The sequence below is a fragment of the Ctenopharyngodon idella genome, chromosome 23 (assembly GCF_019924925.1).
Source record: "Ctenopharyngodon idella isolate HZGC_01 chromosome 23, HZGC01, whole genome shotgun sequence".
NCBI lineage: Eukaryota > Metazoa > Chordata > Actinopteri > Cypriniformes > Xenocyprididae > Ctenopharyngodon > Ctenopharyngodon idella.
This window is the reverse complement of record NC_067242.1, coordinates 20582087-20604621: the sequence shown is the minus strand read 5'-3', so window position 1 is coordinate 20604621 and position 22535 is coordinate 20582087. Positions and strand designations below refer to the sequence as shown.

General features: G+C 36.2%; 1 protein-coding gene across 2 annotated transcripts in view; it reads left to right on the top strand.

Annotated features, from left to right (window-relative positions):
- Positions 1-22535, top strand: part of stau2 (staufen double-stranded RNA binding protein 2) — a 149538-nt gene that overhangs the window by 50588 nt on the left and 76415 nt on the right. For both annotated transcript variants that reach the window (XM_051882788.1, XM_051882789.1), the window contains exons 7-11: positions 1353-1460; positions 12542-12754; positions 14322-14459; positions 18117-18248; positions 20237-20294. In XM_051882788.1, the coding sequence (XP_051738748.1) occupies positions 1353-1460; positions 12542-12754; positions 14322-14459; positions 18117-18248; positions 20237-20294 (649 nt within the window). The remainder of the gene's footprint in view (positions 1-1352; positions 1461-12541; positions 12755-14321; positions 14460-18116; positions 18249-20236; positions 20295-22535) is intronic.

Below are 22535 nucleotides of genomic sequence, written 5' to 3'. Positions count from 1 at the left end.
AAACCAAGCCACTTTCTCCAGAATCAGAATTGTTCAACAAAACCAGAAGCATCTATTTTCAGCGGAGTTACATGAGAAACTGCAGTCATGCGTTGAAACAGACTCACCATCAAGTCTGAGATCATACAGCCTGTTCTTAAGATCTTCCTGGCAGGTCTTCATACTGTTAGAGGGTGCAATGTAGGTTTGAGGCTGAATTGAGGTCAGCGACACAAAATCTCTGTACCGTAATAAAGGGATTGTTGAGAAAAGGTAATCAAATCAAGGTGATGTTATGCATTGAGATTTGTGAATTCTCTCAAAAATTAATAATAATAATTATTAAATGGTGTAACGCTGCTTTAAGCCATTTTGTATTCACTAATGCAAAATGCCCCACTTAAGGGCCGGTCACTCTGAGCATGAAAAATTTCAGTCGTGATATGACGTCATGCTCTGTCTTTTTTAAAAACATAAATTCAACATATGGCAAATAATAATAAATCCAGAATGTAAAAATATACAATTTACTTCACTTTTCTGCAACTTTGCAAACTTGCAACAAGTTTGTGTTCTTTTAATTCAATACTTCATGTCATGCCGTGACATTTCGATCTTCATGTGATATGAATTCTCAGGTCAGAGTTCACTAAAGTTTAACTTTGGAATGCAGCAAAATTTCTTCACATGAACTTGAGTTTACGGTCTTCAGCATTCGAATGCATATGAATGGAAGTGAATAAATAAAAAATTTACAATTTGTACATATTATTTAATCAAACATTAGATAAAAAGATTTTCAAACAAACTTGTGACTAATTAAAGCCAGCAAACATAAAAACGGTAAACCTAAATGCAGTATAGTTATAGCAGTATGGGGAATTAGTATAACAGTATGAGGAATTGTGTTGGTCTAACGTGTTTTTCTGTCAAATCAAAATAATATACCATCATCTGTAACTCAAAAATTCCTATCCAACTTATGTTGTAACTTGGAAGCTGTGAATGTGCGAGACTTCCGATTTATTAGTCGCTATAGGTAAATAACTAGAATAATAAGCAGATGTGCTGTAAACTGTAAAACTGTTTGTGCTACAAACCAGTGCTTTAATGATTACAATAAGTTATCGATAATAATACATTACGATAATACATTTTTTAAAATTATGATAAATACCAGTTTGCAATATCAAGCAGCATAATAAACTGTTTTTGTGCTGCTAAAATAACTGGAAGCAGATGATAACGTAAGCCTCGCAAATTCAAGTTAGAAATGGTCGCACCTGCCCTTACATTAAAATTAAAGTCGATATACTGGATAAAATGTAATTGCATTTTTATAGTTTGGTCTGTTTTGTGTTTAACCCTTTCAGTGTTCAGAGGAGAAGAAAGAAACGGAGGAGAACAGCGATGCAAGCAAATCCGAGATCAGCCTGGTCTACGAGATCGCCCTTAAGAGGAACCTGCCTGTTAACTTTGAGGTAAACTAAGCAACTTTAATTGAGAATATTAAGAAATGTAACACTCTTCAGGAAATCTCAACAGTAATTTTTATAGTACAGTTATTTCCAGCTCTAGTGACCCTATACAGCCCATTAACCATTTTCTTACACTTTGTACTCTAAAACAGTTGTATGCTTTTGACATTTACCCTTTTTCTCAGCCAGACAGCACAACCTCAGTGTCATATGTTATTGCTAGTTCATTGGAATCAAAACCAGTTAAGCTGAAAGTAACTCCAAATCATAGTTAGCTTCCTACATGGGTAGCTGACTTCTAAGAACGCATCCGTATTGTAATTGAACCTGATTTGAAACACTCTTCATATGCAGCAACTTCAAACGTATATAGCATTCCTGACATTAAGCACACAGGAGTCTCAACTCGCAGTGAATTCTAGTAGATTTTTTTGACGATAACTTGTTGCTAAGCTAACTGCTATACTCCTACATGCATAAAATTACACGGCACACACAAATATTGGCTAATAGTACTCTTATAAATAGAAATTTTAATCTATACATTTTAAAACCAAATAAAATATTTTTCTGTGTTCGTCCACCATCTTGGATTCAATTTTTCCACACTGAACTCATCACAGTGCATTCTGGGATTGCCTTTTCAGTGTATGATGTATGCAGTGCTGCCTTAGACATCTAAAAGAAGGTTTTGTGTTGGGAGCATGCCTAAAATGTAAATGTTAATGTAAAATACTCTCTAGATAGTCTTCTCAATGGGTTTTGGAACAGAGTGAGTGACTCTCTTTCACTGTAATGTTTTTTTCCCCTGCCCTTCAAGTGTTCATTCCAATTTAATCAAATTCATCCATCAGAATATACTTACATATCCGTTCATTCAGTAAATTGAAAATTACTAGCTTCAAGTAAAGAGGATAAAGTGGGAAAGTGATTATATTAAACACCTATTCTTGGTCAAGCTCTGTCAGCGTCAGTTAAATCCGGTAATTGTAATTGCTTTAACACTTAAAAGCATTTATTTTGGGAAGGAGGTCAATTTGGACAACAGTCAAAATCAGCATTTCATTAAAGAGCTGCATCAATGACACTTTAAATCAACACAAACCTCTACATTCAACTCTAGAGGAAATCTGAGGAGCTCTATAGCCTCACTACTACTGCATCCGAGTTTATCTTAAATGATTTTCCACGGCTGTCTCCAACTTCATAATCTCCAATCATCTGGTTGGCTTTGGTCAACTAGAATCTTCCTGACGTACATTCTTTAAGAATCCCTTGTACTTGCATGCAATTTGTTTCGTCTGGGGACCCCAATCTAACTGCATTTGGACACACTGTAGCTTTTTTTTTTTTTAATTTCTTTAAAGTTTGGACTGTAAGTCATCTGTGAGAGCCTGGACTGGTTTCAACCTTGTTAGATCTTTTCAGGAAATTTCTCCCCAGCTATTTGTAGGAATGGAAACGTTTTTGTTCCTGATTCAATTAGCATGCAAACGTGGAATATTGCAGTGTTACTATGCGAGAAAGAAACCATGAAGAAAATAATTTGTTGTTCAAAGATGTGGGACACATAAAAGCTTTTAATGGTGACCTATAATGCCCCTTTTACAAGATGTAATATAAGTCTTTGGTGTCCCCAGAATGTGTCTGTGAAGTTTCAGCTCAAAATTCCCCACAGATCATTTATTATAGCTTATCAAATTTGCCCCTATTTGGGTGTGAACAAAAACACACAGTTTTTGTGTGTGTCCCTTTAAATGCAAATGAGCTGCTGCTCCTGGCCGCTTTCCAAAAGAGGGCAGAGCTTTAACAGCTCGTGCTTCAGATACTCAACAACAAAGCTGGAGAATCTCACGCAGCCAAAATGACGATCGTCAGTAATGGTGTTCAGCCTTACATTGTTCAAACCTTAGTTGGACACTGATGAAGAGACTCAGGAAGAAGTTACAACTTTTAGAATGCAACTGGACGTTTCTGAATGGTTAGTGGAAAAATGAATGTAGTTGCTGTGGAGTTGATTCAACTCATCGACTAGCATGTGCCGTCATGTTAATCTTTTGTGCAAATCCAGCGTTGAACTGACCATCATTTGTTAAGCAGTCCGGTGTAAAATGATGGCATGGCAACAACACACTACTACAACAACTCTTCCTCTTCTCTAAAGCAGCCAAACATGGCCTCGCGCCCTTTGTTGCATGTTCTCAGCAGCAGGGTTTATGTAAATTTTAGGGTTAGTGATGTCACTAACCCGGGAAGAAGCCCATTGTAGTCCCTACCAGCCATTTGTTGTAGTCCTTAAACAGCAAATTCTTTAAAAGAAAATATCTCCCTTTGCATTGAACATTGAGCGTTGTAACTTTTTGCAGATGTTGTTTATGCTCTAACAGCAACATTAGATTTGATAAATCGATGAGATTTGATAATCACACTAAGTCATATCGTGATTTTGGTTTTAATTTGAGTAATTTTGCAGCCCTAACAGAAACAGAAGAAAGAAAGTCTTACAGGTTTGGAATGAGCTTAGGTCAACCAGAACAGTGTCTCATCTGTCCCCTTATGAAGTCAAGGACCACTCGGTAATCTACACACCTCCACCTTCTTGTCGGTGGCAAACGATATCAAACAGATGCCAACTTCAAAGGGCAAATGCATTAATCACAGTTTCTGTCATGGATGATGCCTTACAGAGGTACAAGAGTGGAAACCCATGCCAAGAACCACCCATCGAGTACATAAGTACCTTCCCTCAGGGAATACACATCAACAATCCATACAAAAGAGCTTTTCTTCATTATATCAGTCCTTGCCATTGTCCCACCCTGGCCTGGTATCCTGCCTTTTCACCAGGCTGAAGACACGGCTGTTTCACTAATACCATATCTCCCCTCGCATCCATGGAGGGGATGAAGAATGATCAACCTCATGTTACAGCGATTCCATCCTACAACTTGATCTCCATTGCCAGCCATGCGAGACTGGAGTGCAGACAGAGGAACTGGCCACCATCAGACACAAGAATCAAACACTTGCTGAAACCCCATCGCTGCCTGAGGATGCCATATCATCTGTTGTAGACAACACAACCTCGTCTGCCGCCATAGAGGGAGTCGGGCTCCAGTGCCAAGACCTCCTCACAGTCCTCGTTCACCCGATGAGGCTTATTCACCGGCTGGAACTGCCGCCCACCTACCTTAGTGTTTTATAGCTGCCTGCCATGGAAACTGTGTCAGGAGGCCAACTTGAGATCTGCCAGGCCTGTTTTGACTTCTTGTTGGTGTAGTTGTAACAACTCAGTTTTGTTAAAGGAATAGTTCGCTTTAAAATGAAAATTACCCCAAGATTTACTCACCCTCAAGCCATCCTAGGTGTATATGACTTTCTTCTTTCTGAAGAACATAATCGTCCAAACTTTATAATGGCAATGAACAGGGGCAACAAGTTTGAAGCTCAAGAAAGTGCATCTATCCATTATAAACGTACTCCACGTGGCTCTGGGGGGTTAATAAAGGCCTTCTGAAGCGAAACGATGCATTTGTGTAAGAAAAATATCCATATTTAACAAGTTATAAAGTAAAATATCTTTCTTCCGCAAGACCACATTCCATATTCAACGATGAAAGTGTAACGCCTCTCGCAGTTTCAAACGCTTACGCTACATCCTACTCTTCGTAAGTTGAATACGGAAGGCGATCTGGCAGAAGTTAGATATTTTACTTGTTAAATATGGATATTTTTCTTACACAAACACATCACTTCGCTTCAGAAGGCCTTTATTAACCACCCGGAGCCGTGTGGAGTACGTTTATGATTGATAGATGCACTTTCTTCAGCTTCATATTTTTTTTCCCGGAGATTATGCCCAAGTCAATTCACTATTAATTTAAATTAACTGTGAAATTTGTAGTCAGAAGTCAGAAATGCAAAAATAATAAGTGTTTTCAAGTCTTCCATTCTTTGAAAAAAAAGGTAGTTTTATTATTTTGACATTACATATATAGCTTTAAGCCTCATTTTGGGACTCAAGCAGTAATCTACATTTACCACTCAGAGGTCGGATGGTCGCACCGGCGATACCACCTAGTTTTTTTTATTGCCAGTGTGCAAGAAACTAAAAATACTCTGGCAATTTTGGACGTACAAATAAGAGTTATATATCATTAAAAACTGTGGAATGTCTTTTATTTGTATACACTCACAGTAAAAACAAAATGTTGTGCTTTTTGCAAAATAAAGAAAACCAACATGATGCGTGAGCCGCAGTCTCTCTCTGAATGAAGTCCAATCTGATACTCCCTCAGAAAATGAACTGTAACTTAGTGAATACTTATCACACAAAAATGAGACATATGTCTAAACAAACATTGAAATGTCAGGTTTTAAATCATGTAAGTCAAATCGAAAACTAATATTCTTTGTTTATGTAATCTGTTTGGAAAGAGAGTGATGTCAGCCATTCGCGATTCAGCTCATTATCCGCTAATGCGGCCACGCCCACGGACCGCGCGCGCTATTCAAACCCAAATTCTGAGGCGTTCAGTGCAACAGAGAGTGAACGCCCACATCAGCTCGGAAAAATGCATCAAGCTTAGTGAGTTTCATGTACTTTTCATCGTTTTGAGATGCGGTGAAGAATAATTCTGAAAGGATTTACCTCAGTGGAAGAGCTGGTTTCACTTTCATTTCGAGGATCAACTTTATCAAGCCAATGATTGTGAAAGGTAAGTTTTTTTTTTTTGTTTTTGTTTTTTCTTTCTAATTGCGATAGTGCCTGTGAATATTAAACCGCAAAAAGACTGTTTAAATTTGAATCCTGCAAGTTTTGTGTGTCTCAGTGTGGATTAATGGTGCAGATCGACGCACGGTTTCGTTTACTACGCATAACTTACATTAGTAAATTGCCATGGCTATTCCCAAACTATATTGCTATACTGAGATGAGTGAAATCGTCTGAAATACGTAATAAATAATGAAATAAAATGTGTTAGCTTTGTATTTCACTGCACATTAACATTTAGGCTGTATAATATAACAAATATATGAAATGCCATAAAGATAACATGAATTTTTAGACCCTTTGCATCACAGAAATGCCTTATATTTTAAAATATATTAAAATAGAAAATCATTGTTTTAAATTGTAGTAATATTTCACAGTATTGCTGTTTTTTTTGTTTGTTTTTTTTTGTATTTTTGATCAAATAAACGTAGGCTTGATGAGCATGAGACTTCTTTCAAAAACATTATAAATAGTAATGTGTCCAATCATTTGACTGGTACTGTCATTTAAAATATAGGCCTATACAAAATTTTCTTCACATGATGTGCAATAATACGTGCATGCATAAGATCACAAAAATCATGTTTTCTGTGGACATTATATTAACGTTACAATAGCTGATATATAGCTCACAGAGGGTTTTTTCTTTTGTCTCACAGATTTGAGAATCATAGTGACCAGATATTGGCCCACATTGGACTGCATGAATATGATACTGTGATCACTGACTGGAAGCAGGAAAGTTTTTTTTTTTTTTTCTTCTTCTTCTTCTTCTTCTTTTTGCCAAATGCCAGGTATGTGATGTTCACATATATCTTTGAACAGGATTTATTTCCAGGTATAGCTGTGTACTCAAAATGTGTCTTTGACTCTCATTTATATAGTTAACTATATTTTAAATAAATTTCAAACAAAAAATGATATATGCCTTTTGTCATTGCATTCTTTCTTAGTTGACTCAGTCACATTCCTGACCTAATGGCTCATTATGCGGCTCATTAGGGGCATGGTCTTAATCTCCTCAGGCGTGAATCACAGCATTATTCATGAAGATTCACGCCTCTCTGCATACGGGCTCCCTAAACAAAAAGTGTCTTAGAAATTTAAAATCAATACATTTTTTGTGTGTGTGTCAGAGTAGGCAGAATGATTTTTACATCATTGTGAAGCAAAAACTCTAGACTAAAATATACAGTTCCCAAAAGTCTTGTGAAAATTTATTTAGTTTATCTTTTGAGGCTGTATTTCAGTGACTTTTTTTTTTTTTTTCAAAAACCACACACATACGTAATTCTCTCCAAAATACCAACATGCATACTTGTTGCTCACATATTATTGTAGCCTGGTTTGTGCTGACATACAGTGTAATGAGACTTTTGTCATTAATATGTTTATAAACAACTGAAAAAAAGCACAAATGTCAGGGCATGTCAAAACTTCTCCAGGGCCCCAAATTAGCCTCAGACCCCAGAGGGTTAAAAATTCCCTTTTCAAGTTATTTGAGAAATTTCTTATCAAGGAGAATCTCAGAGAAATTCATATCTCATTGGATTCTTGGTCCCTTTTTCTCTGGGAATTTCTTGTCCACTTCACAGCTGAATTGAGTTAGTTGTATAATCAGTTTTGATCTAACTTAGTGCTGTCCTAGATAAATCACCACTTTCAACCCATGGAATAGACCATGTGGGAGTTCCCTCAATGACGAACTCGCAGCTTTAAGCCCTTTTCCTTCCTCCCCACACCTCATCCTCGCAAGAGAGCTTAAAACGACATGATGATATTTCCAAGAGAGAAGTATAGCAGAATTTCGTCATTTCATTATAGAGTGATGCTCACTCTGAGGAATTCTCAATTCTTATGTAACATCTAAGTGTGATGATCAAATGCATTCCACATCAAGGTTTAGTAAATATTGGGTTATGCTGCTCTGTCAAGTGTGCGGGAAATGCACAGTGCTCTCTTGTGTTCCTCAGTTCCTGGCCATCTTCAGATGAAAGCCCAGATTGTTGAGGATCAGAAGCTTACAGATGAAGATTAATGATGTTTGTCTACGCTTTCAATCATTCATAATAACTGTCTTGAGCTGTAAAGAGAGAGTTCTCCTAGAAATTACGTTTCTTTCGACATTTACTCACCCTCATGTCGTTTGAAACCTGGATGATTTTCTTTCCTCTGTGAAACACTAAAGGTGACAGTGAATGGGAACTGGGGCGGTCAAGATCAAAAAGCACCATAAAAGTACTGCAAACACAGCCCATACTTAGTTTTCTTTATTAACTTATAGTTTCTGCATTTTGTAGATTTGTACTTTGAATACAGTTCAGAAAACGTATGTGAACCACTTGCAGAATCTGTGAAAATGTTAATAATTTTAACAAAATAAGGGAGATAATACAAAATGCATGTTATTTTTTTATTTAGTACTGTCCTGAGTAAGATATTTTACATAAAAGATGTTTACATATAATCCACAAAACAAAAAAAAATAGCTGAATTTATTAAAATAACCCCATTCATAAGTATGTGAACCATTGATTCTTAATACTGTGCGTGGTTACCTGGATGATCTACGACTGTTTTTTTTGTTTTGTGATGGTTGTTCATGAGTCCCTTGTTTGTCCTGAGCAGTTAAACTGAGCTCTGTTCTTCAGAAAAAATCTCCAGGTCCTGCAGATTCTTCAGTTTTCCAGCATTTTTTGCATATTTGAACCCTTTACAGCAGTGACTGTATGATTTTGAGATCTGTCTTTTCACACTGAGGACAACTGAGGGACTCAAACACAACTTTTAAAAAAGGTTCAAACATTCACTGATGCTCCAGAAAAAAATATGCATTAATAGATGGGGAGTGATAACATTTGGAATTTGAAGATCAAGGTAAATTGTATTTAATTTGTCTTCCGGGAAACATGCAAGTATTTTCTGTTGCTTCCGAAGGGCAGTACTAAATGGAAAAAAATGATATTCAAGCGAAATAAGAAAAATTTGGACTTCTTTGGACCTCGGGACGCCTGTCCCGAGGTGACTAGAGAGTACATCAGTTTCAGTTTGGATCCAGCCTCTTAAGAAGACCTCAGATGACTAAAACTTTGGAAGAGACGGCGCCAACTCCTGCGAGGACTTCAGAAGATGCAACATCTGGATCAACACGCACATTCGCAAATTTCTATATATCCTAATTATTGTTAATATGTAATTCATTTTTCCAGGAGCTCTTTGCTTCTACCTTCAATTAAATTGCTAACAGTGATTGTATATTAATTGCCTAAATTATTACATTATTAGCTAACTGCATTCTCCAAATTGTAATGTTGACATGCATTCTCTGTAAAGCTGCTTTGAAACGATATGTATTATGAAAAGCGCTATACAAATAAATGTGAATTGAATTGAATTCACATGACCTGGAGATTTTTTCTGAAGAACAGAGCTCAGTTTAACTGCTCAGAATAAACAAGGGACTCATGAACAACTATCACACAACAAAAAAACGTAGATCATCCAGGTAATGACACACAGTATTAAGAATCAATGGTTCACAAACTTTTGAACTGGGTCATTTTAATAAATTCAGCTTTTTTTTTTTTTTTGTCTTATGGATTATATGTAAACATCTTTTATGTAAAATATCTTACTCAGGACAGTACTAAATAAAAAATAACATGCATTTTGTATGATCTTTCTTATTTTGCAAAAATTTTGCACATTTTCACAGATTCTGCAAGTGGTTCACATACTTTTTCTTGCAACTGTATATACAGAAATACAGTCAAACCTAAATTTATTCAGACACCTTGAACATTTCATTCATTAATACAGTTTATTCACTATAGTTTAAAAAAAATGGTAATAAAATATGATAAGATCTCAGAGTTAAACTGTGTCAGAAAAAAATAATTTTAACTATGTCAGATAACACTTAAGCAAAACATGGTCAGGTCAAACAGGGTTGCCAGGTTTTTACAACAAAACCCGCCCAATTGCTATTCAAAACTATCCCAGTTGTGTTTCGGGGGGTCCCACGGTAAAAATCCACCTTCCGGGGGGTAAAATCTGCGTTTTTGGCAGGGTTCCCCTATTAAAATTCGCATTCCAGGGGCTAAATATGTTATTTGGGGTGGCTTCAACCCGCAGACATGAAAAACAACCCGCGGCAACAGTGTAAAAATAGCAACACTGAGGTCAAAGTGTCTGAATAATTTTTGGTTCCAAATTTTTATCAATTTTACTGGTAGTCCACTGTATGAAGAATTTTTGGGTATAATATGTCACAGTTTATTTTGCTATCCTCACTTACATAAATGAACTATAGTGTCCTGCACCCACTAGTAAAAATATATCAAAAATGTCTGAATAATTTTTGGTTTGACTGTATATAGGAAAAAAAAAAAAAACGATATATGTATATATATAGTTATATATTATATTATATTACATTTTGTGTGTGTGTGTGTGTGTTTATATTTATTATATTTATTTATTTATTTTGACTCTAATTGACTTACATTTTGATTATTTTAATTGATTTGTTTTGAATTTCCAGCAAAAATTCAAAACAATTTTTTTTTTTTTTGTTAAATATATACATGCATGTGTGTGTATTTATATACAGTATACATAATAAATAAACACAGTACACACACACATATTATGTGTAAACAAACTTTTATTTTGGATGCGATTAATTATTTGACAGCACTACTTTTTTTCATCCATTTTCAAGCTCTTTCAAGAACTACAGGAACATTCACAAAATTTCTCCTTTTGTTTTGCATGGAAAAAATAACAGTGTACAAAATTGGAACAACATGATGGTGATTAATAATGACAATTTTCATGGATGAACACATTTTTGGATGAGCTATTCCTTTAAGGCATTGCACAGGGTTTGAAATGGCATGGGCATCCAAGTTTCATTTATGTAAGCCATGAAGCTTATTGAAGTTTGCCACCGTTTTTGAATTGGACGTGATAATCTTCATTAGTTTTGTATGATGATCTGGCTCCTCTCAGCTGAGCCTGTTTCACTGGAGTGTCACATGTTTGTATGAATGCCAGAACGGTCATGTGTGTGAAGAGAGGATGTGAGGAGGGAGTCTCCTGAGACGGATAACTTTCAGTTCTGACTGAGCACATAGAGGCCCACCCTCAGCTGTGTATGTGCGTCTGTGTGAAACTCAATCCCCCCAGTGTTGCTCTTAAAGTGCTCAGAGCAGCTCACCTGTTCTGTTGACCATCTTGATGATGTCACAGGAAGTAAATACGATTACATGTGCATTACATTAAATTTTGGTTTCTCACGACATGCATTCGTGAGAAATGGATAGTAGTAGCGGAATAGAGGATGAACAGTCAGCACAGAATTGTGATACAGAAATGCAGTTTGATTGGTTGTGAATAAAATGACCTCTGATCAGCCATAAAACAATTACTAAAATAATTATATATATATATATATATTTTTTTTTTTTAGTATTATTTATATACTATATATTATTATTTTTTGATTTGCCGTAAATTTTAAAATGGTCAGTTTTCAGTTTTTAATTTTAGTTTAAAATTTAAATAATTTTATTATTTGCTTTTGTCATTTTTATTAGTCTTTGTTTTTTAATATTTCTATTAAGTTTTAATTTATTTTTATTTCAGCTTTAGTAATTGTAGTCCTTCAAAAAAAAATTATTTTAGTTAGTTGAAGGCAACATTTTTAATTATAGTTTGTTTTGTTATAGTTATATTTTATATTAGTTCAGCTCTATTTCAATTAATGAAAATTATTTTTAATAGTTTTAGTTAACTATATATATATATATATATATATATACCAAAAGTTATGTATTAAAGATACAAATATAAAATATATATTTTAAAATTTTTGTCTTGCAAAAATGGAAAGCAGCTAGATTCTTGTTTACAAGCTTAAAATATCCTTAAGTCTGCATTAATTTGTGTGTGCTTCTGATTTATATTCATCCATATGCATATTCATGTATATTCATATTCATATATTCATACTTGGTGTGTGTGTTTAAGAACCAGGTGCAGTCCTCTTCAGTTCCAGTGGTCTCTCTCCCCATATAAGTTATTGATCTGGGTGTTAAAGCGGACAGCTCAAATGTACTGAGTCCTAATTAGCAGTATTCCCATTTGCTGAGAAAGAGGAAGAGAAAGGGCAGAAGGAAGAGAGTGTGCAGCAGACATGGCCTAAGGGGCAGAGAGAAAGGGAGCATGACTGGAATAACTGCTGTTCCCACTTCTGCATGCATATGTGTTCTCTTGTGTAACGTGTTCATTACATGCCCCTCAGGTGCTGAAGGAAAGCGGACCCCCACACATGAAGAGTTTCCTCACACGTGTGACGGTGGGGGAGTTCTCAGCCGAGGGTGAGGGGAATAGTAAGAAACTCTCCAAAAAGAGAGCGGCCCTCTCCATCTTACAAGAACTGAAGAAACTGCCAGTCCTTCCTGTGGTGGAGAAACCCAAAGTGCATTACAAGAAGCGGCCTAAGACCATATTAAAGGTGGGTAGATTTAGGAGCAGAACTAATTCCAGAGTGGTGGATGTAACTGGAATATTACATTGATGATTTAATTCACTAGAATTGTATGAATGTATTATGGGATGTATTTTGGAGAGTGTTAAAGGTGAGGTGTGTAATTTCTGCACCAATAGCGGCATCAAAAGGAATTGCCAAATTAAAGGCTTCGCACTTGTATAAATTCCATCACCAACTGTACCAACAACCCTATCAATGAATAAAGCACAAATTCTGTTACCAATGTTGAATTTTTCAAAAAAAAAATAGTAAAAAAAAACAGTAATATTGTGAAATATCATTACAATTTAAAATATTATTTATAATAGTATTTGAATATACTTTGTCATTTATTCCTGTGATGACAAAGATAGATTTTTCAGCATCATTATTCCAGTCTCAGTGTCACATGATCCTCCAAAAATCATTTTAATATGCTGATTTGGTGCTCAAGAGACATTTCTTATTATTATCAATGTTGAAAACAGTTGTTTTTTTTCTGAAATCTTTTTAATTAATATAAAGTTCAACAGTTCAACAGCATTTATTTGAAATAGGAATCTTTTGTAACATTATAAATGTCATTTTTGATCAATTTAATGTATCCTTGCTGAATAAAAGTAATAATTTGTTTTAAAAAAATCTTACTGACCCCAAACTTTGGAAGTGTATATTTAAAAAAAAAAAAAAGTGTAGAATTTGATCCTTTAATGGTTTAAGTAAAGCATGATGATCAACTAACACACAGAACCTGAAGAAATAATTTACTCAAAAATGATAAACAATGGTTGCTCTTTTCCATGTAATGAAAATGAATGAGCATTGAGTCTGTCAACTCAAAAAGAATCATAAAAACGTCGGTTACACTTTATTTTACAGTACGTGTACTTACCCAAGAAAGTACCGGTAATATAAGGTAGCTAAATGGGTTAAGGTTGGGTTTAGGGGTAGGTTCAGGGTTAGTAGTTATAACCCAGTTATTGTAATTGCTATAATAAGTACATAGTATGTACATGTGGAACAGGACTGTAAAATAAAGTGCTACCAAAATGTCATAAAAGTGGTCCACATGACAATAAATCATTACAAATCTTCTGAAGCCATACAATAGGTTTTTGTGACAAACAGATTGAAATAAATCTCATATTCATTGAAAATCTTTGTCATTTCGGAGTTTGACAGCCCTAATCCAAATGTATTTTTATTGAACGGAAATGGAAGTTCAGAAATTCACTTTTTTGTTGCAAGAAAACCAGGAACAACATGAGGGATCTCATTTTGGGTGATCTATTCTTTTAATGAACTCAGGCTGTTCTCTTTTAAAATGCTAGAAAGACTTTTATATCATACAGATGTTTATTGCCTCACTCATTCACTCACTTACTCACTCAGTCAGTAACTCATTCACACACGCTCATTCACTCTTTTGTCATTCTCCTGACAGGGTTACTGACGTGAACATTAACCAGCCGTCCATCTGTCCCTCTGCTGCTTTATCTGTATCTCTCATCCTCTTTCTCATTTTCTTTTTCATTCTCAATTTCTCTCTCAGACAGGACCAGAATACGGACAGGGCATGAACCCTATTAGCAGACTGGCTCAGATTCAACAGGCCAAAAAGGAGAAAGAGCCCGAATATATGCTGCTTTCAGAGAGAGGAATGCCCCGCCGTAGAGAATTCATCATGCAGGTAAATTTAATGAAAGAGGGAATCAGGAGGTATAAAGTAAAAGAAAAACTATGAGGCAGAGGGGGGGAGTGAAGGACAGATGAGTCCTGCACAAACACTGATAACCTCCCACTGTGCAATCTGTCTTAATCAGAAAGACTGTCACCTCCTCTGGCTCTGATTACCACTGACCTTCAGCTCTGTCAAAGTCAGGCAGAGACTCTTTTTACACACACAGTTGCTTATTCACTCTTGGAAATGTCAACTCATTGCAGTTGTTAATGGATAATTAGTCTTAATTTAGATCATTTAGATGATGACAGTAACTTGCCCATGGACTGTAGGTCCAAGCACATTTCAAAGCTTAAACACACAACTTTGTGCAAAGCTTCTACCCAGCTCAACAAATATGTGTATTTATGCTCTTGACCTCTTGCATGAAGGTATATGTTAATCCCAGAAATGGACGATCATTGACTGCTGGCTTGTTTTCTTTTCCTGATTATTCACTGCATCACAAATATGCTCTTAGCACACATCACATCACGGGCTGATGTCCGTTGGTTTATTACAGGTCATTAAAACAACAATAACTGTATTGCTTGCTGCCCAGTGAAAAAATGGACTTTACCTCATACAGTAAAAATGAAGCCCCCTGTAGCCATAACGGCAGTGCCTAGTCCCTGTGAAAAAAAGATGCACAAATACTTGCAGAATTGGCTCAAAATCACCTCAGATTTCCACATATTTTTTGAAATGGCTCCAACTTGGATTTGCTTTTCTAGTTTTGGATCTTAAATCATGAAAGAATCTTAACCCTGGGCTTAAAATGACCAATCAGAACTTGTACAGCTTTTTTTGATATCTGCACTTGTTCTTTGAGCATTTTGTAGTATAGTATATGGAGCACAGTAGATTAGAGCAGAATAGAGTATAGAGTGGAGTGGAAGAGAAGTGAAGTGCAGTAGATTAGAGTTAAGTATATTAGTATACATTGGAGTCGAGTAGAGTAATATAGATTAGTGTTAAAAGGGCAGATTTGTATACAGTTGCATGGAGTAGTATAGATACAAGAGGGTAATATATAGTAGTGTAGAGTATTAAAGAGTTGAAAAAGGGTAGTGTACGTAGTATCGAGTAGTGTAGAGTAGATAGGACAGAATAGTATATAGTAGTGTGGAGCTGAAATGGTAGAGTAGATATGATAGAGTAGATTTGTGTAAAGTAGGGATGCACCAATCCGAAATTCGGTATCGGCATTGATACTGCGACATTTGCCGGATTGGGTATCGGTCAGATAGGACAGATTAAAATCTAAAACTGTGCTCCACAAAAGACAAAAAACACATTATAAAGCACCATAAAAGTTTTCATGCACTATATTCCAAGTCTTCCGAAGCCATTCGATTACATTCAACAACAGCTGTATGGAGTTGTATGGAGTAGGGTAGAGTTGTTGAATTGAGTTGTGTAGGTAGGATGGATTGGAGTAAAGTAGATTGGATAGAGTACATTTGTATAGAGTAGTGTATGAGTTGTATGGAGTAGAGTTGTATAGAGTAGGGTGGAGTTGTTAAATGGAGTTGTGTAGACTAGATAGGATGGATTGAATTAGAGTAGATAGGATAGAGTAGATTTGTATATAGTATTGTAAAGGTGTATGGAGTACAGTTGTATGGATGGAGTAGGGTAGAGTTGTTGAATGGAGTTGTGTAGATAGGATGGATTGGAGTAGAGTAGATTGGATAGAGTAGATTTGTATATAGTATTGTAAAGGTGTATGGAGTACAGTTGTATAGAGTAGGATAGAGTTGTCAAAATGGAGTTGTGTAAACTAGATAGGATGGATTGCATTAGGGTAGATAGGATAAAGAAGATTTGTTTGGAGTAGAGTAGTGTAGAGTTGTTTAGAGTAGGGTAGAGTTGTTAAATGGAGTTGTGTAGAATAGATAGGATGGATTGGATTAGAGTAGATAGGATAGAGTAGATTTGTATAGAGTATTGTATAGTTGTATGGAGTTGAGTAGTGTAGAGTTGTTAAATGGAGTTGTGTAGACTAGATAGGATGGATTGGATTAGAGTAGATAGGATAGGTAGATTTTTAAAAAGTATTGCAAAGTTGCATGGATAATGAATATGGAGAATGATAAAAGATGGGATAGAGTAGATAGGGTAGATGGGAGCAGATTAGAATTGTATGGCGTAAATTTGTACGTGGTTGAATGGAAATATTGACTAGGTAGGATAGGATGGATTGGAGTAGAGTAGGTAATATGAAGTGACAAAAGTGACATGATGTGAATTTGTCCTCTGCATTTAATCATCCAAGTTAATGCACACATTAGGAGCAGTGAGTAGTGAACGCACACCGTGGACATACACTGGAGCAGTGGGCAGCCATGGGGGTTAGGTGCCTTGCTGAAGGGCACCTCAGTCGTGGATATTAAGAGTGGAAGAGAGTGCTGTTCATTCACTCCCCCAACTACATTACCTGCCGGTATTGAGAATCGAACCTGCAACCTTTGGGTTACAAGTCTGACTCTCTAACCATTAGGCCACGACTGCCCTTAACAGAGTGGAGTGTATAGAATAGTGTAGAGTTGAAGGGTATAATAGTTAGGGTAGAGCAGATAGGGTAGGGTAAAATAGACTCAGAGTTAAATAGAATACTATGGCATAGAGTACACAACTCTGCTCCATTCAACTCTGTACTAGACTAGATAGGATGGACTGAAGTAGAGCAGAAAGGATATTGTAGAGCTAAGTAAATTGGCATATAGTGGATTAAAGTAGTGCATAATAAATTAGATAGATCAGAGTGGAATAGAGTGAAGTTGAGTACAGAAAAAAAACTTACTTTCCCGCAGGCAGAGAAGCTGCAGTATTTCATAAGCAGAAATAGTACAATGAAAACTACAGTTAATGAAGCAAAATCATGTTGAGTGCCATTCTGAATGATCTGTCAGAGGCTCATCCAGCACTACCACACACGTAAACAAGTATCAAGGAGCATCCAAGTTGGAGAAGTTTCTCTTCCCTGTCTCCCGTCCGATAATCCCTCTCTTTAAAGCACTCCGTGCATCTCTGAGCGTGTGGTAACGCAGCCTCTAACTGATTCTCCATGCTCCTTTCACTGTCGCATTAGACTCTGCTTGTGTGTGTTTCTTTTGTGTTTCTCAGTCGCTTCTAAAATTTCCACATTGTTCCCTCTCTGGTCTGTGGGCATCAATACGTGTCTGTTTTCAGGTTTTCAGGCCCACACCATCTCTCCCCACCTCCTGCTTTGCTACTTATAAATATGAAAAGATGGTTGTCTGGGTTTAGAGACAGACTGACAACAAAATGTTTTTTTTTAGAGAATATAGTACTATACCGATTGGTTGTTGGTTGTGTTTTCCGCCAGATTCTGATCTGCTTATAGTTTGCTTGTCTATTTTTTCATTATTAATATAGGCAGTATAGCCATTTTTTAAACTTTCAGACAATATTTGATGTATTGTTGCTTTTTTAATTAATGATCCTGACCTTAGTATCTGTAGGATGGGCAAAAACATTGTTTAATGTAATCCAGCTTCCATTTAGTCATCAGTACTACTAAATGTTAATGGGTTAGTTACAATTTTATAATAGTGACAGACAGACATCACTAAACATCTACCACTGTTGGTTTGTTGGCAGGTGAAAGTAGGTACTGAGGTGACCACAGGAACTGGACCCAATAAGAAAGTGGCCAAGCGTAATGCAGCTGAGGCCATGCTTCTTCAACTGGGCTACAAGGCTTCTACACCATTACAGAACACTCCAGAAAAGGTCAGTGCTGGTGAAGTTACTTTGAAACTTTTAAGCTACAACATCTAGTAACTATTAAAGGGTTAGTTCACCCAAAAATTATTACATCAAAAAATTACTCACCCTCATATTGTTCTACACCCGTAAGACCTTCGTTCATCTTCAGAACACAAATTAAGATATTTTTGATGAAATCCGATGGCTCAGTGAGGCCTCTATTACCAGCAAGATAATTTACACTTTCAGATGCAGTTCATGTGAGTACAGTGGTTCAACCTTAATATTATAAAGCGACGAGAATACTTTTTGTGCGCCAAAAAACAAAACGACTTTTCAACAATATCTAGTGATGGGCGATTTCAAAACACTGCTTCATGAAGCTTCAAAGCTTTACGAATCTTTTGTTTCGAATCAGCGGTTCAGAGCACCAAAATCACGTGATTTCAGTAAACGAGGCTTCGTTACGTCATAAGTGTTTCGAAATTTCAATGGTTCACGTGACTTTGGCAGTTTGATACGCGATCAGAACCACTGATTCGAAACAAAAGATTTGTAAATCTTCAGAAGCAGTGTTTTGAAATCGGCCATCACTAGATATTGTTGAAAAGTCGTAATTTTGTTTTTTTTGGCACACGAAAAGTATTCTCGTCGCTTCATAATATTAAGGTTGAACCACTGTAGTCACATGAACTGTTTTAAATATGTTTTTAGTACCTTTCTGGGCATCTGAAAGCGTTAATAATCTTGCTGGCAATGGAGGCCTCACTGAGCCATCAGATTTTATCAAAAATATTCTAATTTGTGTTCTGAAGATAAAATAAGTCTTATTGGTTTGGAACAACATGAGGGTGAGTAATTAATGATAGAATTGTCATTTTTGGGTGAACTAACCCTTTAAGTTACAACTTGTAATTTAAATTAGTCAGTAGTTGGCTACACTACAAGCTACTAAGCCATTAAAGCTAATGCCTTAAAAGCTATTTTAAAAGAATAATTTCTTTTAAATCATGCTACTATTGGGTTGCATTTCACATTCTTTCAAAATCAATGCAGTATTTATCACAAAAACGTTTTACTAATTAAGTATCTCAATTAGTGTTCATAAATTGAAACACATTTTACACTAAATTCAAATAATAAAACAAAAAATACTTTTAAAAAGTAGAATACATATATAATAAAATCAATCATTTAATTAAATGTTTATATTTAATTATTTATTTCACTACTAAAAGGCGAATTTTATTGTGATGACGGTAATGACAGCAATTAATTTGTTGTTTTTGAACTGAATATTTGAAATTAACCATCCAAAAATGTTTCGGACTTTCCTGTTTGGGGTTTTTAGGGTTAGTTTACCCAAAAATGAAAATCCTGTCATTAATTACTCACCCTCATGTCGTTCCACACCTGTAAGACCTTCGTTCATCTTCAGAACACAAATTAAGATATTTTTTGATAAAATCCGATGGCTCAGTGAGGCCTGCATTGACAGCAAGACAATTAACACTTTCAAATGCCCAGAAAGGTACTAAACACATATATAAAACAGTTCATGTGACTACAGTGGTTCAACCTTAATGTTATGAAGCGACGAGAATACTTTTTTATGCCACAAAAGACAAAATAACGACTTTATTCAACAATATCCAGTGATGGGCGATTGTAAAACACTGCTTCATTTAATCAATTATCCCGTTCGTTGCCACATTCGTAATGAACAGCATGGCGGAGGTACCAGTGAAAAAGGATGTATACGTTTGTATCATCACGTTGCTTCTTCTTTCATTGCGCACAACCTTAATCTTTAAATCTCCCATCTACTTAGTCTTTGCAAGTTAGTGACACTTATGCCGTGATGTCTCAATTTGGTAGGGATTCTTCCTTTCTAATGGAAACAAGGGAAAGCGACTTGTCTGACATGCATGAAAAAGGGTTTGCTAAACTGGCCCTCTCTCTCTCTCTTTCCATTTCTTCCCGCTCCTCTATTATCTTAACATTGGCTACAGATGGACAACAAAGGCTGGAATGGACAAAGGGCTGCTTTTCCTGAAACAACAACCAACAGTAAGTGTTTTTCTCTCCGTCTGTGTTCCTCAGTGTAGGTGATGCCAGGCCGTTTAATCTATCTGACTGATTAATAAGGAACCCAGTCGGCTCAATCACAACCTCGCTTCTATGGAGAGCCTGTGAATTCTTCCTATTCACGTAGACTTATGTGCTTTCCCAGGGGGTCTGTGAGACCACTGTATTAAACGCTCACACACACATTAACCACCCAAACAGTTTTCCAGGGTACAACCGTGGTCTTCCAGATGGGTTCACACACACACACACGCACACACACACATCCATTTCCACCAAAATAGTGCTGGTTTTGAGCTGTGCTCGGCTGGGAGCCCACTTTTCCACTGACTTTGAGAGACGAGTAATGACGTAACTGACTATGTTACTATAACCTGCCTACAAACAAACATAGCACATCATTGTCTTTGTTTATGAGCACTGTGAATATATTTTAACATCCAAAGTAATTCGAATCACTGTCTTATGTAATCACAAACTGCTTTTGATGCGGTTAGAATTGTAATGAGTAAAAATCATAGCAGTCATTTCACACGTATGATATTTGTAAATAAAATCACTTTAGACAGATGGAGAAACAAACAGAATTAGGACATACACAGAGTGTCTGTCAATTGAACATCTCTGTAAACAGTTTCATGATTATAATGGCAGTGATCTAGTTGTTTTGAACTTGCGGACATTATTGCACCCCTGGCCTCTGGCATTATTGGTTCCTGGTTCAATTTTTCCCTTCCAGAACTGTCTTTTTTTCTGCTGTGAAAATGTGCGGGTCTGGCACTAGATGACACTTGAGTTGAAAATTATATGAAATTGCGTGATAACAAACAATTTTCTTAAGTGAAAATCACTGTTAAATGCTAAAACAGCCCTAACAGCAGGCCTCAGAGAAATGCAGGTTGCAGGAATGGTAATGCAGAGTGATATGAACAACATATTTGTATATACATCCCTCAGTGAATCTGCAATGAGCGCATTGTGTAATTAAGCCTGTAGTTTTGTTGCTTACTCGATTTGAAGCAGTGTTTGACAACTGTTTTGGATGAATCGATGAAAACAACAGCTTCTCTAAATCATCTCTAAATCAGGTCACTCGTGGTCTAATGTTGGAGTGTATTTGACCCAACTATGTAGTGGCATTCCTGGAACTTGCACACATGCTGACGAAAGCTTTTGGCTGATGGGAAAACCTTTATTATAGTGCTTGCGGCAAGCATTTTGTTTTCTTCCCCTGGAATTTTCTACAGTTAATTCAGCTTGAACCGTACTGTACCACTGCATTCAAACTTGTTTTAAAGATCATTTCAGGCTTAGATGTGCTGCCTATTTTTCATCTTTATAATCTTTAAAGTGGTCATGAACTGCATTGTTTTATTGTTTTATAATGTTTCATGGGGTGCACTTATAATGTTAGTATGATTTTTACATCAAAAATGGTCATAGTTTAGAAATAAAAAGCATTTTTCCTACTCTGATTTTAGCCCTCTTATTAAACGCTCTGTTTGAAGGGGCGTGTCTGCTGTGAGACTTCAGTGTAAATGCCTACTGCTGTGATTGGCTAACATCTTTCCATCTTTCCAAGTATTACTCTCTCGAAAACTTTTCGCACGTTTTTACTATTACAACTCTCAAGGTTAACTAATCGTGAAAAGTGTTGCATTACATTTAGATCTATGGCATTATATTTATATTGCAACTCAGTTTCTTCACACTAATGAATGCTTTCATCGTAACTAACAGTGCAAACTCGATATAACTAAGAGATTCGTTGAATAAAGCATGAGTTTTGGCGCAAGTCCAGAACTCAGTCACTGATAAACTCACGCTGTTTGATTGACAGCTCCAGCAATTGCAGAGGGAGCGTTCTTTGATCGCTTTCTATATATAATTTAATTACCATTTAAATAACAGATTATTTTCATCCTACTAAGAGAAACATTGTGAAGTTGACCATTTAGTCACTGGTTTGATTTACTGACACATAGACAAAGAACATCTGACTGAACATGAATCATTACATATCAGATCAGGCATTGGAATTAACACAGTTACTTACATGTTGTTGCATTACTGTCGAGTCCATATCGTAAAAGTCTGTTTGCAAAGCCTGCGCTGAAATGCGATTGATTTACCAAAGAATCCTCAGTGAATACAAAGAAATAAAGCTCAACTGAGACACATTGTTAAAAATAAATAACCATGTTCCTAGCATTAGGATCCTTT